The sequence below is a fragment of the Anastrepha obliqua genome, chromosome 3, assembly GCF_027943255.1.
Source record: "Anastrepha obliqua isolate idAnaObli1 chromosome 3, idAnaObli1_1.0, whole genome shotgun sequence".
In the NCBI taxonomy this organism is placed as follows: domain Eukaryota; kingdom Metazoa; phylum Arthropoda; class Insecta; order Diptera; family Tephritidae; genus Anastrepha; species Anastrepha obliqua.
The window spans coordinates 49,233,476-49,252,385 of NC_072894.1; the positions used below are offsets into that span (position 1 = coordinate 49,233,476).

The window sequence follows — 18,910 nt, forward strand, 5'->3', positions numbered from 1 at the left end:
GCACAATAGATCAGAACAAAACATAAAACAATTAAAATTCAATTCACAATTTTTTATTCCTTTTAATTTTCAATTACTTGTGTCACGCTGTATCAAATAACCATCATCCAAAAACTCTCTACTTTAATTTGCATTTTATATGTCATTTCATGTTTTCTTTTCAACTTCAAAATTTTTGCAAAAACGTCAAAAGAAAATTCTAGCAAATCCAGCGGTTTGTCGTGAGAGAAAAATAAATTTTCTTGCAAAGAATTGATTGCCAAGATTTTAAGCAAAACAATTTAAATATCAAAGCAAATACACAACAACGATGGTAGACTATAGTAAATGGAAAGACATTGAAGTACGTGAAATGAAAATACTATCGCCGCATTTAGATTCATCCAAATTATCCATCCGTATTAGATTTCAGATGACGAGGATGCCACACACCCCAACATCGACACTCCTTCACTATTCCGTTGGCGTCATCAGGCCCGCATCGAACGCATGGCCGAAATGGAGCACGAAAAAGAGGAGTTTAAGAAGAAAAGGCAGTCGTATCAAGCACGTTTGATGGATGTAAAAGATCGCATACAGAAGAAAGAAGGAGAAGAGGCAGAACTCAAGGTAAAAATGCACTTTTTCCTATAAAAATATCTATATAATATGTGCATATTTAGAAAGAATTGGACAAAATTGAAAAGGAAGGCAAAGAACTCGATCGGCAAGAGGAAGAACTTATCAAGAAGGAGAAAAAAGCTCCGTGGAATGTGGACACCATCAGCAAACCCGGTTTCGAAAAAACTGTTTTGAATAAACAGGCTGTTCGAAAGCCTGACGAGAATCTAACAGAAGAGGAAAAAGAAGCACGAATGAAGAAATTTGTAAAAGAAAATGAAAAATTATGCAAACAGTATGGTATGCTTCGTAAATATGATGATTCCAAACGCTTCCTGCAACAGCATCTAGATCTTGTGTGCGATGAAACTGCGAATTACTTAGTCATTTGGGCTATTAATTTGGAAATGGAAGAGAAGCACGATCTCATGGCACATGTGGCGCATCAGTGCATTTGTATGCAATACATGTTGGAGTTGGCGAAACAGTTAGAGGTTGATCCACGAGCCTGCGTGAATTCGTTCTTCTCAAAAATTCAAAACTGCGTTCCGGAGTACAAACACCAATTTGAAAGTGAAATTGAAGCATTCAAAGATCGTATTAAGAAACGAGCACAGGAGAAAATTAAAGAAGCATTAGCCGAGGCGGAGGAAGAGGAGAGAAAAGCGCGACTTGGGCCAGGTGGACTGGATCCAGCTGATGTGTTTGAGACACTACCAGAAGTAAGTTCCTATAAAATTTCTTTTCCAAAAGTAAATCAAGATGGGAAAAATATTGATTTTCACACAGAGTCTACAAAAGTGCTTTGAATCGCGCGACATTGAGCTTTTACAGAAAACAATTGCCAAAATGCCCGTCGAGGAAGCCAAATACCATATGAAGCGTTGTGTTGACTCTGGTCTTTGGGTGCCAAATGCAGGGGATGCTGAAATCGGTGCCACAGAGGAGGAAAAAGGGGAATCGGAGGCTGAAAAAGCGGACGGTGCCATAAACAAGAGTGAGCCCAGCGATGGTAAATTCGATAAAACAGTGGAAGAGCCTGTCTACACCGGCGTTAATACTAATGATTTGGATTGATTGTAGTTGAAATAATGAACTTTAAAAATAGCATTGAAAAATTATGTAAAATTTTATGCCTACAGGTGAATGAGAGTTAGATATTAATACTTAATATGTATAAAAATAGTGCATAATTTATAAATACTTGTAGGGAAAAACTGCAAATGTTACAGTAAAGTTGCTGATTTCACACACATACCTGTAATCTACTTGAAGTGGTTTTCCTAAAGTTAGAATAAAAAATATTTTGTTAATATTAAAAAAATTCAAGATATATATTGTAATGTCATATCCCAGCATCTTTACTCCGCTATGTAATTCTCAGCTGTCGTAACAAAATATTCCAATGTATTAATTTCAAGTGTTTATACACCAATTTGTACTATGCATTCATTTGTAACAAAAAGAGTCATACTGAATACATTACATTTCATGCTGCATTATTTCTTTTGACTACTTTAAATAACATTTATTTCGAGTTATTTATACGTATGTATTTAGATTTAAGTTCCTTTTGAAATCGCTCTCAATAAATTAAAATTGCTCTTAAAAAAACTAAGTTCTCAATTCAATTTTTATTATAGTGTATTTTAGACACCTAATCGAAACTCAAATCGGATTCCATAACCGCGATGAAGCAATGTCCGATGGGGTTGTTGTGGTGTCGACATAAACATTCCCCATACATGTAGGGGAACACAACTTGTAAAGAGTGATTTCGACGCTTCCAAAGAGGCAATTTCGACGTGAGTGATAAAGATCGCGAAGAGTTGGATGTTGGCAGATGAACCGTCGATAAACGTTTGCGATGGGAATGGTACAGAAAGCAGGTAACTGGGTGCCACATCAATTGAAGGAGGGATATCGAGAGACGTTTGGTGGCGTTGAGATGCTTCTTGAACAGCAGAAAAGAAAAGGTTTCCTGCATCGCATTGTCACTGGCGATGAAAACTAGATCTGTTATGACAACCCTAAGCGCCGAAAATGTTTCAGCCTGCCAGGTGAACGCACAGCAGGACCAACACAACCTCATCCGTCCCTCACTCCCCGAGTTACGACTGCACTCCGAGGAGTTTCAAGCTCCTCCAACTCAACTGCAACGGACTCATGAGTAAGATACTCGTCGACTTCATGAGCTGTCATGGAGTTAAGATAGATGCGGTCGAAAAGATGAAACTGCACGCTAACTCCTCTCTGATCACCAGGGATGGCTACAACGTGCACAGAAAGGATCGCGAGCGAGACAACGGTGGAGGCATAGCGTTCATAGTCCACCATACAGTACAGCATCGTCTCATCGATGAAGGCATCCACCGCAGGGACTGCACCTTAGAATGTCAAGGTATAGCTGTCCGGTCAGGCGATGCTGAGCTCGAAATTTTTAATATAGATATACCCCTGTCACCTGCTGCCCGGCATGATATCACTCTGATATTCTCTGCGCTTATCAGGGGTGATTGGTTGTAGGTGACTTCGATGCGCATACCGATCTTTGGCATTCAAGCCTACCAAACGATCGTAGGGCCCATCAATTGGCAGAGCAGATAGACGATTCGACATTCAGCACAGTAAACTACGACGCCCCCACCATTCCCATGGCAGCCGGTTCTACGTTACCGGAATGACTCGGGGGTTTTTCCCGACCAAGGACTGCCGCCCCAGTAAACTAGCCCTGTCTAACCTAACACCCCCCTCCCAACTTGTCGCAACAGCACGTTTCCTGGGTCTACCGTTAAATGAGTTAGACGAAGACGACTGGTACTACATCGACAGGGTTTAGTAAGCTGCTACAAAAACAAAAAAAAAAACGACGCCCCCACCAGGGTAGTGGACAATTGCATCAGCGAGCCTGACATAACAATTGCTAGCGCTGGTCTGATAAATATCATAACCTGGCGACCAATGCTATCGCTTAAATCAGACCTCTTGACCATTATCATCGAATGCAAGCGCGCATTCCGCAAGGTGTACACAGGTGCTGCAGCTCGTTACATACCTGCTGGGAAGATCCAAGACATACGTCCCAATTTCCCAGCAGAAGCAGGTGCTCTAGGGTCCATTGGGAGTAGAGTACCTCACAAGGGTTTTCAATATATCCGTATATCCGTGGCCACTCCCGTTATACCTGACAAGTGGAAATCAGGGAGAGTGGTCTCACTACTGAAACCTGAGAAACCCGCCAACCAAGGGGATTCTTATCCTCCGATAACTCTCCTATCCCCAGTAGTGAAGACTCTTCAAACCTTTCTACTCCCACTCTACACGAAACAACTGATCCAGCGTCACCCCAGCATTGCTTCCGAAGAGTGCACAGTGATAAACACTCAGATAACGCGCGGGCTCAACCAAAACCGTCCTTGCGAGAGGACTGTCCTAGTAGCGTTAGACCTAAGGCGACTATCTTCACCACCTGGGCAAAGGAGATAAAACTGTAACTTAAGGAAAAAGTCGACGACACATGAATTCCGACTGTTAATAACCCCAAAATCTTGGGAGTTACCTTCGACAGTTTGCTCTCCACTAAAGTCTAAAATCGCAACAAGGTTCTCCAATCGGTTGCCGACAGCACTTGGGGCAAAGACAAAGAAATGTCGCTATCGACATTTAAGGCAATAGGCCTGCCGGTCTTAAACTATGATGCGCCTGTCTGGTCGCCTGGAACCAATGATTCGCAGTGGGCGAAGCTACAGACTTGTCAAAACACTGCCATTAGGATTGCGACATAGTGTCTATTGATGTCTCCACTTCAACATCTACACGACGAGGCCCATATGCTCCCTGTAAAGGTGCACAATTAACTGCTCACCAAGCAGTTCTTGTTAGGGTGTTGCCGCAGGTCCCACCCATGCAGACCCCTCTTTGAGCCTGAGCATGTTAGAAGGCACCTCCTCTATTACGCGAACGTGATCCAGGACAAAACAAACCGACAACTACTGGATTGGACAGTGTACAGACAGACAATTAATGACATTCATCGGGAGATTCTTACCACCTTCTTAAGCTCTCGACCCCCGAGTGCCGTCATCGGAGTCCAACCACCACGCATTGTAGACGAAGAGCTCCAACTTCCCCCGAGTGTCCCGCGTAACCTTGGCACAATTACCTTCTGGATACTGTACCTATCCAGAATTGACCCGACATACTAAACATATTTCCGGCATGTGAAGGCTCCCCACTCATCTAACACCCCTCTTCATCTGGACCCAACCTATCGAAACAGTATGTTTCCAGGGCCTACCTTTACATGAGCCATACGAAGACAACTGGTGACTCCACTACACTGAGAGGGCAAAGTTACTGCTACAACAACAACAACATCGTTACCGCCTGCAGCTAATGCGTTTGAATCGAATTCAACGAAAAGCAGGCGGAATGGGACGGTAGGCATGACAAACTGATTTTGCTGCATGACAACGCCCGGTCCAGAAATATTTAGAGGGACTGAATTGGGAAATCTTGCCCTATCCGCCGTATTCCTCAGACAATGCACCTTAGGATTACCATCTGTTCCGATCAATCCAGTCAACCCTTATTGGAGAGCGGCTCACTTCTTAAGAGATCATCGCAAACTGGCTCAATGAATCTATCACGAACTCGTTTTTTTTCATCTGAGGAATCCGTATGCTGCCTGAAGATGAAGTAAAGTTGTAGCTTCCAATGGCACACTTTTCACATAATATCATTTTATTTATTTAACTGTTTAAATAATTCTTAACTTTGGCTAAGAAAGGACGGAAACTTATTTCCCTATCCAATAGAAAAGGTTTTTCTAATAGCGGTCGTCCCTTGGCAGCCAATGGCAAACCTCCGAGTGTGTTTCTGCCATGGAAAAGCTCCTCATAAAAAATATCCGCCGTTCGGAATCGGCTTGAAACTGAAAGTCCCTCCATTTGTGGAACAACATCAAGACGCACACGAAAAATAGGAGGAGGAGCTCGACCAAACACCTAACAGAAGTGTACGCGACAATTATTTAGTTATTTATTTTATCTCATGTTCAAGCCCACCGTGCGTTCACACAATACCCCAAGAACAAAGTAGTAAATTAGTTTTTTTTTTAATATTGTTTGTTTATTAAATTTTCAATTATTTTGAAAAACTAAGCTAGTCTAAATATTTGTTTACCTCGCATATTAATGTTTTTTTTTGTTTATTAATGATTTCTCACTTCAAATTTGTGTGTCTGAATTTATCAATTGTTATAAATAATTTCCAATTACATTAAAATGCGCTTCCTTCGTACACATGGCGCGTTAGCGTATAGTTAATTCGGTTATATGTTTGCCATTTCTACTAGAGCTTTTGTTGTTTTTACATACATATATATTGTATTTTGTTATTATTAACGTGTTGCATACTATTTAGCTTTAATTCTTGGATCTTTCGAATTACTTTCTCATGTACATACATATATATTAATATCAAGTGTATAACGAAATTTAAATACGTATTTATATATTTCTAGTTTTAATTTATTTGCATTACTTATATTGTGTATATTATCTATTACTGCTTAATTTTTCTCTATTTGTTTATATATACTATATGTATATATATTTTTTTGTTTACACTTGTGTTATTAGTATTTTTTATGAAGCACTGCATTCAAGCAAAGATCTGATGCTGCACTTATTTCAATATTTCAAGAGTATCAAGATTAAATATGCATTGCATGAATGGGAATATAAAAAACGCTACCAAGCCGGCTGAAGTAAATGATAGTAGATTCCCTTGTTCTATTACTTAGTTATAACCCTAACTTTTTCGTTTTTCTAACGCTAACACAACGCATTTTCACATTTTGGAAAACGTTTTGCTAAGCTAAAATTTTGTCCACGGGAGAGGAAAAAGTTATAGCTGAATATTTTCGGTTAAGTTACTTTTATTTACTTCTTAATAATTTTTTCTTGCAAAAAATACACGAAAGTTTCCACTTTTACTAAAATATTGTATAAGTTAATAAAGTATGCATATAACTTAGATGTAGGATTAGAGCAACTAAAAACTAAATATATTTTTATTACTTGTATGCATTTAACATCAATGTATTCGTTTGTGTAAAATGTCGAAATATAGTTTTTAGAAAATCATTAAACTTATAATTACATGTAAGACAAGTAATTAAAGAGTGTTGGTTAAAAAAAGCGCAAAATATGCAAGAAATTACGAAATCATAAAACTAAACATTTAAAACACAGTTAAAAATAGTGATGTAGGGGAAATTATAAACCAATACATACATACAGGCGTGTGAAGACGGGATTTACAAACAGATACATTTTGAGTTTAGTAGATCAAGTCCGAATGAATGGTCGCTAGGAAGAATTTGCAAATTAGTTGTCGCTTTGTTGATAGGAAATCTGATGGGCGTAGTAATGTAAAAAGTGTATAAGTTCAGGGGAGAAGAATGTGCGAGATAAATAATTTCCAGCTTAGTTGTTTTGTTGTTTTACCATTCGTATTAATTAAATATAATTATAACTAACAAATTACATTTAGTTATCAATTAATTAATAGGTTTTTGTGTGTAAATTTACATTTTTTGTTTTTTGGTTTTGTAAGCAAAAGTATGCAAATACATATTTAAATTTCAAATGCGAACTCGCCAAGGCGTCTTTTATAACATATGCCTTTACGCTTTAGCCAAAGTGGAGTCGAATATAACTCGCGAATAAATGCAATGGAATTTTGGAAAAAGACTGGCTCTTATTGTTTCAACAAATAATTTTAGTTGTTGCTTAACAATTTTGAACAAAATACGAACATTACTGCTCACTTTTTTGTGACTGACGATTTTTTAACACCTAAACTATATACACATACAGACAAATAAGTAGTACTGTAATTATCAGTTACAGTCACTTGAAATTATCCCGTCACATAAACTAACGATTGCGCTAAATACGTATACAACATTTTCAATTATATTTATATTTTTTTTGTTTTTTAAGTAAAGGCTCTGAGAAAAAATTAACTTCGCTACCAATTCCATTAACTCCACTTTGACACCACTGCAAGTTGCATTTTTTTGTGTTATAGTATTGCATTTAATGCGTTTACCTACATTAATAAAATTTCAACAAATACTATACGTACGTACACATACACACCACCCACAGTCGACGGCCCTTGGCCAAACCATAACAACGGGCTCACTGCCGTAGTGTTCTACCGTCTTCTTTTTAGTGCTGGTATTGTTATTGTTGTTGCAATTGCCGTCCGTCTGTTTCCACTTCTTCACGCGTCGTCTGTGCACGACGCAATCATGACGATGATGCTGATGAATTTTTCGTTGAACTGCCACCGCCACTGTTGCCGCGCTGCTTGTCTATATACACGTTGAGCAAGCGCACTTTGCTTGGATTTAACACCGACAACTTCGGCTTCACCTTTTCCTCGCCCATCACTATGTAGAGTTTGACAATACAAAAAACAGCAGCTTTCCGCACCATTGATTCGCTGTCATCGGTGAGGCGCGCCAGATTCGGAAAAATGCTATCTAAATGAAATTCGGTTAGCTCGGAACCGTGACGGTCTGCCAGCTCTGTGAGCAATTTGACGGCACATAAGTTCATCGGATAACAACTAGTCGCAATGACAGGATTTACAATATTGATGGTGGCGTTCAGTGGCAACGATGATACGATTCGTGGTATGATCAAATCGATTTCACGCGCTGTTTCCTTACTGTGCTGGTAGCAGTTTATTATACGCAGCAATATTAGTTCGAGGAAGTTAATCCAAGTTTCCTTCATTTTCGTGCTGCGCACTATCTTGCCGAGCACACTTATCACGGCAATCATCACATCAGCTGTTTGCGAATCCAACAGTCCTAGCAACATCTTCATGATGGCGCGGAAATGTTTGTTCGGTAACTCGCAGTTTCCACCTTTAATGCAGATCTCCAAATTGGCGAGCCCTTGCTGAAGTTGCTCCACTGGCATATCTACTTTTAGTGCACATGCCACGCGTATGATTTCACTTTCGGTTAAGCCGCTTTCGAGCACAAGTTCACCATTCGATGCGACCGTGTAATTGCAACGTGAACCGTGATGTGTCGTTCCACTTACCACAGCTGTATTGGAGTTAGTTGTTGCAGAAGAGAGTCCAACGTTTGTAGTCATACGTTGGTGCTGTTCTAACAAATTTGCGTCTAAGCGCATTGTAGTGCTTTCGGGTGTGTTCGATTCGGTTGTGGTGGCTGACTGGGTCTTTGAATTGGAAGAAGCGCACGAGTCTTGCTGGTCGTGCACGTAGCCATTGTAGCCGTTGGCATTCGAGAGCGAATGATACTGACGAGTATTATTAGAGACCGGTTCAATGCCGACACCTACACCGAAGCAATTTCGTATCTCTTCCGAAGTTTTATGGATATTATGCTGTACATCAGCTTCCGAATAGAGTTCGTGGTCGACTGACGACTGCCGCGAGCGGGGACTAGTATTAAATTGTGGCTGCAGTGACGAAAATGGACCAAGCGATGGGCTCTGTAACTTGGGACTGGCACTTGAATGTGGTGAGGATGGTGAATTTGTGCCGGAAGTGCTATTGCGTCGCAAATGTGACTGTATAATGGCCTTTGCAGTATCCTGATAACCCTTGGGTAGGCTAGACAACAACTTAGTCATCTGCGGTGTGCTGCGATTATAGAGCGCGATAAGACATTTACGCGCTTGATCACGCAGATCCTTGCTCTTAGGATCACCAGCTTGTTGAACAATTTTCAGTACAGCTTTATCAACCGCCAATGGTCCATCGTCGGAGGGAAAATCGGTGGACTTGCAGTAACTGGTCACCAAGTCAGTGAGGAATTTCAATATGGCTATCTTGGTTTTCGTGCAAGGAGTTTGCGCCGTGTCGGCGAGTATGCGGAAGACGTCCCTGAGCTGCTGATCGGTAGGGAAATATTGGTGTACTATATGTAGCGTCTTGCCGATCTTAATGTGCATTGAGTTGAGCATCTCCGTGCCAAGTTTGTTGAATAACCGCGTCAATAATATGAACAGCCAATCATGAAGCTCATTGGCATGCGTTTGTATCAGCTCGGTGACAGCATCAAGAAAGAGTGCATACACTTTAGTGTGTGGATCCATGAATAGTTTACGGAACATGTCTAAAACAGCTTGTAGTTGTTGCGCTGTCAACTGATTGCCATCGTCCAGGTACTGAGTTAGGCTGATAACGCCGTCCTTACGATCGGACCAATGCGTCGAAGCACAGTACTGTATGATAGTGTCGATGTCGTCGAATGGTGCACGTGTGCAGCTCCAGTCAAGCCGGTTACGTGAACCTGACAATGAATAGTTCGAATTGTTGCCGCGTGTCATTGACGAATCAAACGACCGCTCCGAACACACCGACGATGCCTCGGAGTCGTCGGACTCGTCGCGCGACAACAACTTTCGACCCATTCTCAAACCAGCCGTGTATCCACGCGAATACTCGCCATAATCTATAGTCCGTTCTCCTTCCGGTGAAAGCGCGTCGGCCAGTGCGTTTTCCGCCTCACGACTCTGTTGTAAAATTCGTGTCGCAGTTAGTGGACGCGAATTACTGCGCTCAGGTGTCCGTCGTGCTGAACCCATTGAGCTATTTGTCGAATAAATGCTCCGTTTCATGGCAACGCGTGTGGGACTGGTTTCCCGCGAGCTGGTCAATGAGCGCGGTATACCGGAGGCCTTTTTAGGTATAGTACCTGTTATAGGTCTATATCCGTATTGTTCTCGCAGTTTTGAACTGGGTGAGGTGGATCGAGATCCAGGCTGCGACTGCGATACTCCAGCGCGGCCACGAGTACGCGGCGAAATACCTACATTTGACTGCGCAGTTGTAGCTGCGGCTGCCGGAGTGACACCTCCCATATACCGTGGACGCGGTAAAGATCCCGTTGCTGCAGGACCTGTACTGCTGACTGTTCCAGCAGTGCTGCTAACAGTGCTTAACTTTTTACGAGGATAAAACGAGTACTGTGCGCGTGCTTTGGCACGTTGGGCAGCAGCAGTGTCTACTGCAGACACACTACGCATTCCAGCCGCTGGCTTTTGTAGTGAACCTGGTGAACGCTGGAAACGTGTTGTCGCAGCTGCAGAGCGACGCTCAGCTTCGATGAGCACATTACCACCATCTCGCTCTCGTTCCAGCGCACGTTGTGACGCAATGTCTAGCGTTGTATAGATCTGGTCAGCAAGATCGGGGAAATGCCGCCGAAATTTCCAATAAGCTCGACGTGAATGACGACGTGCCTCGTTATCTGCATCACTTATTGATCGTTTGAGCACATCACGAAGTTGCTGAGAACACCGCTCCATAGTTTTCGTCTGCCACTCATCGAACATCAAGCAAAGCATCTCACATAAAGCGGCGCGTATATCTTTCGATTTTGCTTGCAGCAGTGTCTCGGTGACGAGTTTAATTATTTTCGACGAATGGGTGTACTTGATAATGTACTTTAGAGCGATTGTCGATGATGAGGCGATTACTTTAGCCGAATTTTGAATCAAATTGATAAGTGCCTCTAAAATAGCCAAACAGAACGGCTCGAGTTTGTTGCGCAATGTCTTTGACATATATGCGATTGTAATGCACGCCTCGCGTATTACTTGTGAACGCAACTCCTCCTTCAGTATGTCGATAAATGGAATTGAAAGATCTTTTAACTGCGCCACGAATTGGGGTTGTGAATGGATATTCAGCATTAAGAGTGAACGCACTTTCTTTAGCGAATCGATGCGTTTCTCCCAATCGGCATTCTTATCACTAATAACAACGATAATATTCCTGTAAATGTCGTCCATGTCTTTTGGATGAAATATAGTTAATTGTGGCACAATTTCGAAGGAAGATTCAAATATTTCCATTGTGACGGCGCCGGCATCACCACTTGCGCTTGAATCCGCGCTACTTGGCTTATTTCGTGTTGATGCAGATATAGTACGTTTAACAATTTTCGTCGGGCGATCACGAACACTCACATTATCTGACTCATCGTGCCCATTATTGACGGATGGATTAGTTAGAAGAGCCGACTTCAACAACAGACCCTCCGCTTTGATCTGATCAAATTTTTGTTCTAGCACAGCTAATTTCGAAGCGGGCACATCATCCATTTTGCGGAGATCCACACGCAAGCGATCGCCTACATGCTTATAGATTTCTACTAATGTCTGCATAGCCGCATCCCGCACCGTTGCTGTGGGATCGCCTAGCAAAGCACTGATAGGCTGTATGTAGGTGCGCACACTCAATTGCGATGTGCCGTATTCGTTCAATGTATTCACAATGGTCTGCAAAAACTCTTCACGTACTTTAGCATTCTTATGTTTGAAGCAAGCGACCGCTAATTTATCAATGGTGGCTTGTGGTGAGATCACTTTGTATTCCATCACAATCTGTAATAGCAACTGGGCTTTCTCACGTACTGTATCCTTACTGTCGCCCAGACGATCTATCACATGTGGCAGCACGGTTGCGCTGTACGCATTAAAATCAGGTCCAAGCCTTTTGATCAGTTCTGAAAATGCTTCTAATGATTTTTGTGCTATTTTAAAATGACTGCCAGTTAACCAAGGCATCAGTCCATCCACAAGCATGCCCATATCCATGCAGACAATCGAGTTCGCCTCATCACTTAGGAATGTGACCAAGTCTTCGGCGAGCAGAGCTTTAACTCGCATATCCGCTTTTGGCATCATTTGTATAAAGCCATCTAAATCGTTAGGTTTGCGATACGCCATATTTGAGTTTTTGCAGTGTTGGGTTCTTGTAAGAGAAATAAATAGTGTGCGGCAACGGCAACGCGCCGCCTATCTCTATCTTTATTTATGCTGAAAAGATAAGTTAGAAATAATATTAGCATGATGAGTTGGAATTGTTTTAAAGAGAGTAGAACAAAATAAACAATAAAGATTGTAGTGACTGGAAAATTTGGAAGCATTTGGAAATATGTGAAGTTTAATCTTATTTCTTTGTTCACGGCATGTTTTTGAAAATATTCATTTTATTTTTTATTGAAAGCTTTACTTAATACGTTCTGAAGTGTACTAAAAAAGTGAAATCAATATCTGACCCAACCAACCAACCCAACCATCTTACCTATACTTATTTGACAATTAAAAGGTAAAAAATTCTTATATTTGTTGATTTTTGTTGAAAAATGGCACGATTAACTATGTTAGGTAAGTCGCCCGTTTAGCTAATTGAGATGAATATGATTTGTCTAAAATCGCTTAGACGTTTATAGCGCCAATCAAGAAAGGAAAAGCTTAATACTAACTAAAGTTTTCACCCTTGCAGACACCTACTTGAGCCTGAGTCGTCTCCCAGGCTGACGCGCCTCTTCAACTACGGCGACGAGATCCCGACCCCTGAACGCAGTTATCGGCATATTGGCATAACTACATTCTAAATATTGTAGCAGTTAAACTCCTACTTATCCAGAATTGACCCCGACTACACTAACCACTTTTTCATATGCACCATCAAACCACTCATCTAACACCCCTCCCCCTCTGGACCCAACCGATCGAAACGGCAAGTCTCCTGGGCCTACCGTTAGTGAGCTAGACGAAAATGTGGAGAACGGTCCGAGTCAATAACAAAGTTAAAGTTTTTTTCTATGAGGCTTAAATTATTATAGAAAGATTACGATTGAATGTATATTCTTTTTACCCAAAGATTGTCCAAGTGTCTTTAATTTCCGGCCATAAAAAAATCCTTTATCCAGCCTCTGCGCTGCTCACCGTTGACCGAAATCGCGTTTAAGGCAGCATTTTTAAATAAAAATTAGCCAATGATGCCACCGCTTTGAAATCCACACTAAACTGTCACTCTCTTAGGACTACTCTCGTGCGGATTTTCCGATCGCCAGAAGCGGCAGTTGTGCTTATTAACATAACCGCCGAGATGAAAAAGCGCTTCGTCAGAAAACATGACTTTGACTCCTTTTCACTAAACACTCGGTTTGGGTTACACAATCTTTACTTTGGAAATAAACTTGGAATATTTCTCAATGTTGTTCAAAGGTAAAGTGATTCATTTCGTTCCGCTGTAATATGTTACCGACTTTCTGTCAGCATTTCCAGCGGCAAGGAGCTGTAACTATCAAAATAACCACTATATGAGCAACTTTTAAATCTAAAGTTTCTACCAGCACTTGGATAAATGTCATGACAAAACTATTGTCGAAGACACATATTGAAAATAAATATGTTATATTTTGATTTTACTTTGTTTAATACACTTTGATCCGGATAATTTGGGTAAAATTGTCAAGATTTTATTGTTTCAAACAGATATTCATATATTTCATTATATTCATTATATATTTTATTTATTCATTATATATTATATTCTATTCAAAATATATTTTATTATATTCAATAAATATACATATGCATATACTAAAGGGTTTTCCAATAACAGGTGCTATTTTAAATAGTCCGCTATTTCAGTAGATGTCACTTTTGAAGCTGTCATTTTTTGATATTTGACAAGTTGAAACTACGCCATTAATAAAAATGAAATTATTAAAATTCGCTATAAAAATGGTGAAAATTGGCAGAGACGTTTCGTAAAACTCGAACATTTTTGGGTCATCGTGAAGCACCTTGTCGGACCGCAACACAGAAATTGGTGAAAAAATTCGAGCTATTGGCACAAGTTAGTGATGTGAAGAATAAAGCCCGTGCATGTCGCTCAAGAACAACCGAGAATATTGCTGTTGTAGCCGAAAGTGTTAAAGAAAACCAAGGTTTGTCCATTCCTCGCCGTTCTTTAGAATTAGGCATTCCACAAACGTCATTACACCGTATTTTATATAAAGATTTGGGTCTTAAGGCTTATAAAGTCCAGTTAACACAAAAACTCAAGCCGGATGATCATCAACAACGTCGTGCCCTTGCTGATCAGGTCGTTGAAATGCATGAAAATGATCCGGAATTCCATCGAAAAATCATCTTGAGGGATGAGGCCCATTTCCACCTCGGTGGTTCGACAACAAGCGAAATTGTCGGAACTGGGGCTCAGAAAATCCTAGAGTTATTGTTGAAAAGCCTCTCTATCCTCAACGTGTGACTGTTTGGTGCGGTTTATGGTCCGTCGGAGTCATTGGACCTTACTTTTTCGAAAACGAAGCTGGAGCAACAGTTACGGGGAATGGATTGCGCTATCGAGAGATGATTAACGGTTTTTTATGCCCGGAATTGGATGCATTGATCTGGACAACGTTTATTTTCAACAAGATGGCGCTACATGCCACAAAAGCAACGAAACCATTGATCTTTTACGGGAATAACACCTCTTATTGGAAAACCCTTTATCAATTGTTCAATTTATAATTGTGGAAGCTTCATTCTTCTTGCTATTTTCTCAAACGAAAAATGCAACATTTTTGCCATAGTTAGTAGTCAAAAGTTGTTCGCATTGGGAGAGGTTAAAATTTTGAACATTCGTTAAATTTTTTTTTTACAAGAAAGGCTATACACTCTTCAATAAAGATATAGTCCATGATCTAACGGTAACAAACTGAAACTCAAATAACTTGGATATTTAAACAGTTTTAAAGTATACCACATAAATATCTGATTTCCACTGGCAACTGCGAAAATGGAGTAAAATTTAATTCAACAAAGACCTACAAAATACATTTGAAAAAGTTTGCGGCTGTAAAAAGCAGAAATTAAACTCGAAGAAAGGCAAAAAACATCAGTTAAAAATTCACATGATTTGTTTAACAAATTCCTTTAATAAATAGTTTTAAGTTGGGTCATAGCCGGTTAAACCCGACTTCGAAATTTCAGCTGTCAGCAGCGCAAATACTTGGAACAAAATCACTTATGAGAAGCAGAGTACTTAACATATGTACATACGTACATAAAATCATACTCCTATGTAAGCCTATTCTCAATAAAACACACGAAGAAACTCACAACAACTCTGAATTATGACCTCATATCGTGTTACTTTTTAAATTTTTTGCAATTTTATTTCCACGACACAATGTTTACCTTATATGTATCTTTCATAAGGTTGTCCAATATCAATGCTCAAGGAGTCGAAACGACAATGGATGTTTTGAATATCTTCTTAAGCATTGAAGAATTAATTAAACATCAAAGCCTCTAAAATGACACTAATACCACATCTTACATTAATTATTACAACTTTCAGTTGTTACAAAAATAAAAGAAAACTGGTAATAGTGAGTGACAAAAATCACCTTTCCTTACATATATAACAATGCCAATGGCGTTGGAAATCACAACTTCACGTTGGTGCAACATTGAATGTGTGTCCCGTAAAATGCTTGAAGTAAAAATGTTTTTTAACATTAACACGCTTTAACTTTGACTACTACATAATACAAATAAATGTTACTAAAGCTGACATCGACCCACCAAATTGACAACCATATGACGAGAGTGTGGGAGCGGATGATTTTGGTTAGTGAATCATCTTTCTTGCGGCTCTATAGCAAAATAACAGAATATAGCAAGCAAAAAGAGAACCACCGGCTGTGGAGCAGCAATTGTCTTTAATTTTTTTATTCTCCGTCGTTGTTTTAGAGGTGGTTACAAGGTGTGTGCTCTGACGTTTTTTTTATAAACTAGGGGATATCTAAGAGTTGTACATATACATATGTACTTGCATACTCGTTCTGTTTGATATTTTCTAAAGCCGGTCTGTCTCCGCTGAGCCCCTTAATGTTTACATGTTAATTTACTTATTGAAGTAAAATAAAATTTGTATGGCGATACTCCCAGCGACAATAATCGATTTGTTTTGCACATTTGCTACGTTCCGTTTTCATTCTTCTTCATATTATTATTTTTCTTTTACTTGTATGAAAAATTATTACTGCCTGCTAGGTTAGTAAGAATAAAAGGCAGACAAGCACAATATGAGCAGTGAAATGGAAAACACTGTAAAAATCTCTATCGCAATCAACAAAACCAACCAATTGCCAAAGCAAAGGCGGCACAAATAAACGAACTAAAAACAAAGGGTAAAGACAACTTTATACCCTACAAATGCTGTTGATATAAACCTAACAATAATAAAACATAATAAAAAAATGAAAAATATAAAAGTCCAATCATATTATTGGAAACTTACATTGAATTTGTGCAAGCGATTGCGCTCCTTTTTTATTGCTTTCAACTGTATTATAAACTATTTTCGTTAATATAACCCAAGAATGATAGAATCCTCAATTCGCCTTGAATATAACCTACAAGGAGAGTTCGATTTGACTTTAACCAGGTAAATGCACCAGACCGGCGTCGAATCGATTGAACTTGAGTCGAATTCTTCCTCGTTCTGTGGCAATTTGGAATATCAAAGTCAACATTCGCCACTGAATCCGTTGAGGGTATAGGAATATAAGAGGTACAAAATGAAAACGTTGCCAGCGTTATCGACGTCACCTGCGATGATCGTCACAACTTTGCATGCATACGCAATTTTCTATTTATATTCACCGTTTTGTTAAATGGTTTCCACTTAAATTCTGTGAAAAAAATGAAAATTGGCAATCGTAGCCGGCATGTATCCCCAACTGTAGCACTGCTTGAGAGTTGGTGATTGTTGAAAGTGCAGGGAAAATATCACCGCACGCGCTGCGTTGACAATTAGCCAAAGAAATGTCAGAGTGACTCCAAATTGATTTCAATTGAACGAGCACTGAACAACATTGTTGTTATAGCCGCCAGTGAGACCCACAAGCGAATGCTTTCGTGCTAATAGAGATATATGTATATGTGCGTATATAAATGCGTGCGCCAAGTTTCACCATTGCGATGTTGTCTCATCGCCCCCACCGGTTGCTAGTCGAGAGCTTATACAAACATATTTATATCTATGACACATTAAACTCTCATAAGCATAACGATTTTCATACTTCTATTGCGCACTTTCAACAATCAATTTAATAAATTTGGCCTTAGGTGTTGGACGTAATATAATATTTTTGATTGTATTCAAACTCATCAGTACCTAAAAAGCTAAAATATGTTTATCCAGCTAATAATAATAATGTGGCAGCGGTAAAGGCTGCAAAACATCAGCAAAGAGTGCCCAACACTTTGGTGAAAAATTCTCTGGTTGGGTGGTTGCTATTTATTCTGTCGTTAAATTTTGTTACTTTCACCCTTCCCCTCAAACAATATACATATGTGTGTATAAGGAAAAATTGATTTTCCAGTAGGGCCACCGTAGAGTAGCTTTTATACGTCCGGAACCTGCAGGGCGTTTGCTCTCTTCTTGGTTGACACTTTGGTCGATTCGTCAGATTATACCTTTTCTTGAAGAATGCCTGCAAATTTTTCACTTTTACTACACACCTATTTCAAGAAATACATTTATTGCTCCAACCGGGAAAATGAAGATCACTTTCAAGACTACATTTTAATTATTGTATTAAGATTTTTTTTCCTTTTTTGATAACTTTTATGTACTTTTCTGTATCGTTATTTGCCGTATTCGATGTCTAAAACGTCTGCTGTTGCTTTTACTGTATATACTCACAATTAACAAATTCCAATGTCTTTTTCGTCTCTCTTTCACTGCTCTTCTCGGCTTCTGCTTTGCGCAGTAATTCCCTGCTCAGCTTTTCTCGATTTTGTATTTGTTTGATATCTCCTTTCTTTCCTTTTCAAGATCCGCTAATTCTTTTACCGTAGTTCAAATAGCTCACAAGCAAAAACAACACCCAACAAGCACTTACATTCACACGCACTTTATTCACTCTTTTTTGTTTTATCGCTCAATTCGTTTCTCGCTGCTTCTCTGCTCGGGCTTTCCAACGAATGACGCAGATGCAGCAGCGACACTAAACTGTTTTGCTATTAATTACCAAATTTTACTTTCTAATTCGAAGCATATGATATTTTTTTATTTCTTCACAATTTGCCATAACTTTTGCACAAATTTTCAGTTCGTTCGAGTTTTATTTTTAGTTTTAAATTCGCTGTTTCTTCACCCAAACGTAGAATCGTTGGAAGATTATTCGCTCTTCGTAGAATTATGTCATTTTCAATTTCGCCCGTCAAAATGCCAAAAAGCAAACCAGGAAGAAAGTCATGAATAAAAAAACAGAGTTGCATGTTTAGCTGCATAGGGTGCTACACAAACTTAATTATAATACTAGATGTTTAGTGTATTATTATATAGATGGGAAATATAGTGTAAAGCTTTTTTCTATATATATTATTAGCAACAATTATAATATTAGCATTTATTTCAAGTGTCACATTTT

General features: G+C 39.5%; 2 protein-coding genes across 3 annotated transcripts; one reads left to right on the top strand and one right to left on the bottom strand.

Moving 5' to 3' along the window:
• The first annotated feature begins 129 nt into the window (after window positions 1–129).
• On the top strand, window positions 130–1,868 carry LOC129242394 (hsp90 co-chaperone Cdc37-like). The gene is made up of 4 exons (XM_054879009.1): window positions 130–343; window positions 406–609; window positions 663–1,322; window positions 1,390–1,868. Exons 1-4 carry the CDS (start codon window positions 311–313, stop codon window positions 1,675–1,677), a joined length of 1,185 nt encoding a protein of 394 aa, XP_054734984.1. The 5' UTR covers window positions 130–310; the 3' UTR covers window positions 1,678–1,868.
• Window positions 1,869–6,574: 4,706 nt separating this feature from the next.
• On the bottom strand, window positions 6,575–18,675 carry LOC129240374 (CLIP-associating protein-like). 2 transcript variants are annotated; one of them, XM_054876135.1, is made up of 2 exons: window positions 18,181–18,675; window positions 6,575–12,482 (listed from the first exon to the last, which is right to left on the bottom strand). In XM_054876135.1, the coding sequence occupies exon 2, from the start codon at window positions 12,390–12,392 to the stop codon at window positions 7,923–7,925; it is 4,470 nt and encodes a 1,489-aa protein (XP_054732110.1). In that variant the 5' UTR covers window positions 12,393–12,482; window positions 18,181–18,675; the 3' UTR covers window positions 6,575–7,922. The 2 variants fall into 2 exon arrangements, with proteins under 2 accessions (XP_054732110.1, XP_054732111.1); XM_054876136.1 differs by lacking the exon at window positions 18,181–18,675 and adding an exon at window positions 17,997–18,159.
• Between the last annotated feature and the right edge of the window lie 235 nt (window positions 18,676–18,910).

Coding starts and splice junctions, on each gene's coding strand:
- LOC129242394 (XM_054879009.1), top strand. CDS start 311: ATGGTAGACTATAGTAAATGGAAAGACATTGAA. Junction 344..405: donor GTAAATGGAAAGACATTGAA/GTACGTGAAATG, acceptor CATCCGTATTAG/ATTTCAGATGACGAGGATGC. Junction 1,323..1,389: donor TGTTTGAGACACTACCAGAA/GTAAGTTCCTAT, acceptor ATTTTCACACAG/AGTCTACAAAAGTGCTTTGA.
- LOC129240374 (XM_054876135.1), bottom strand. CDS start 12,392: ATGGCGTATCGCAAACCTAACGATTTAGATGGCTTTATACAAATGATG.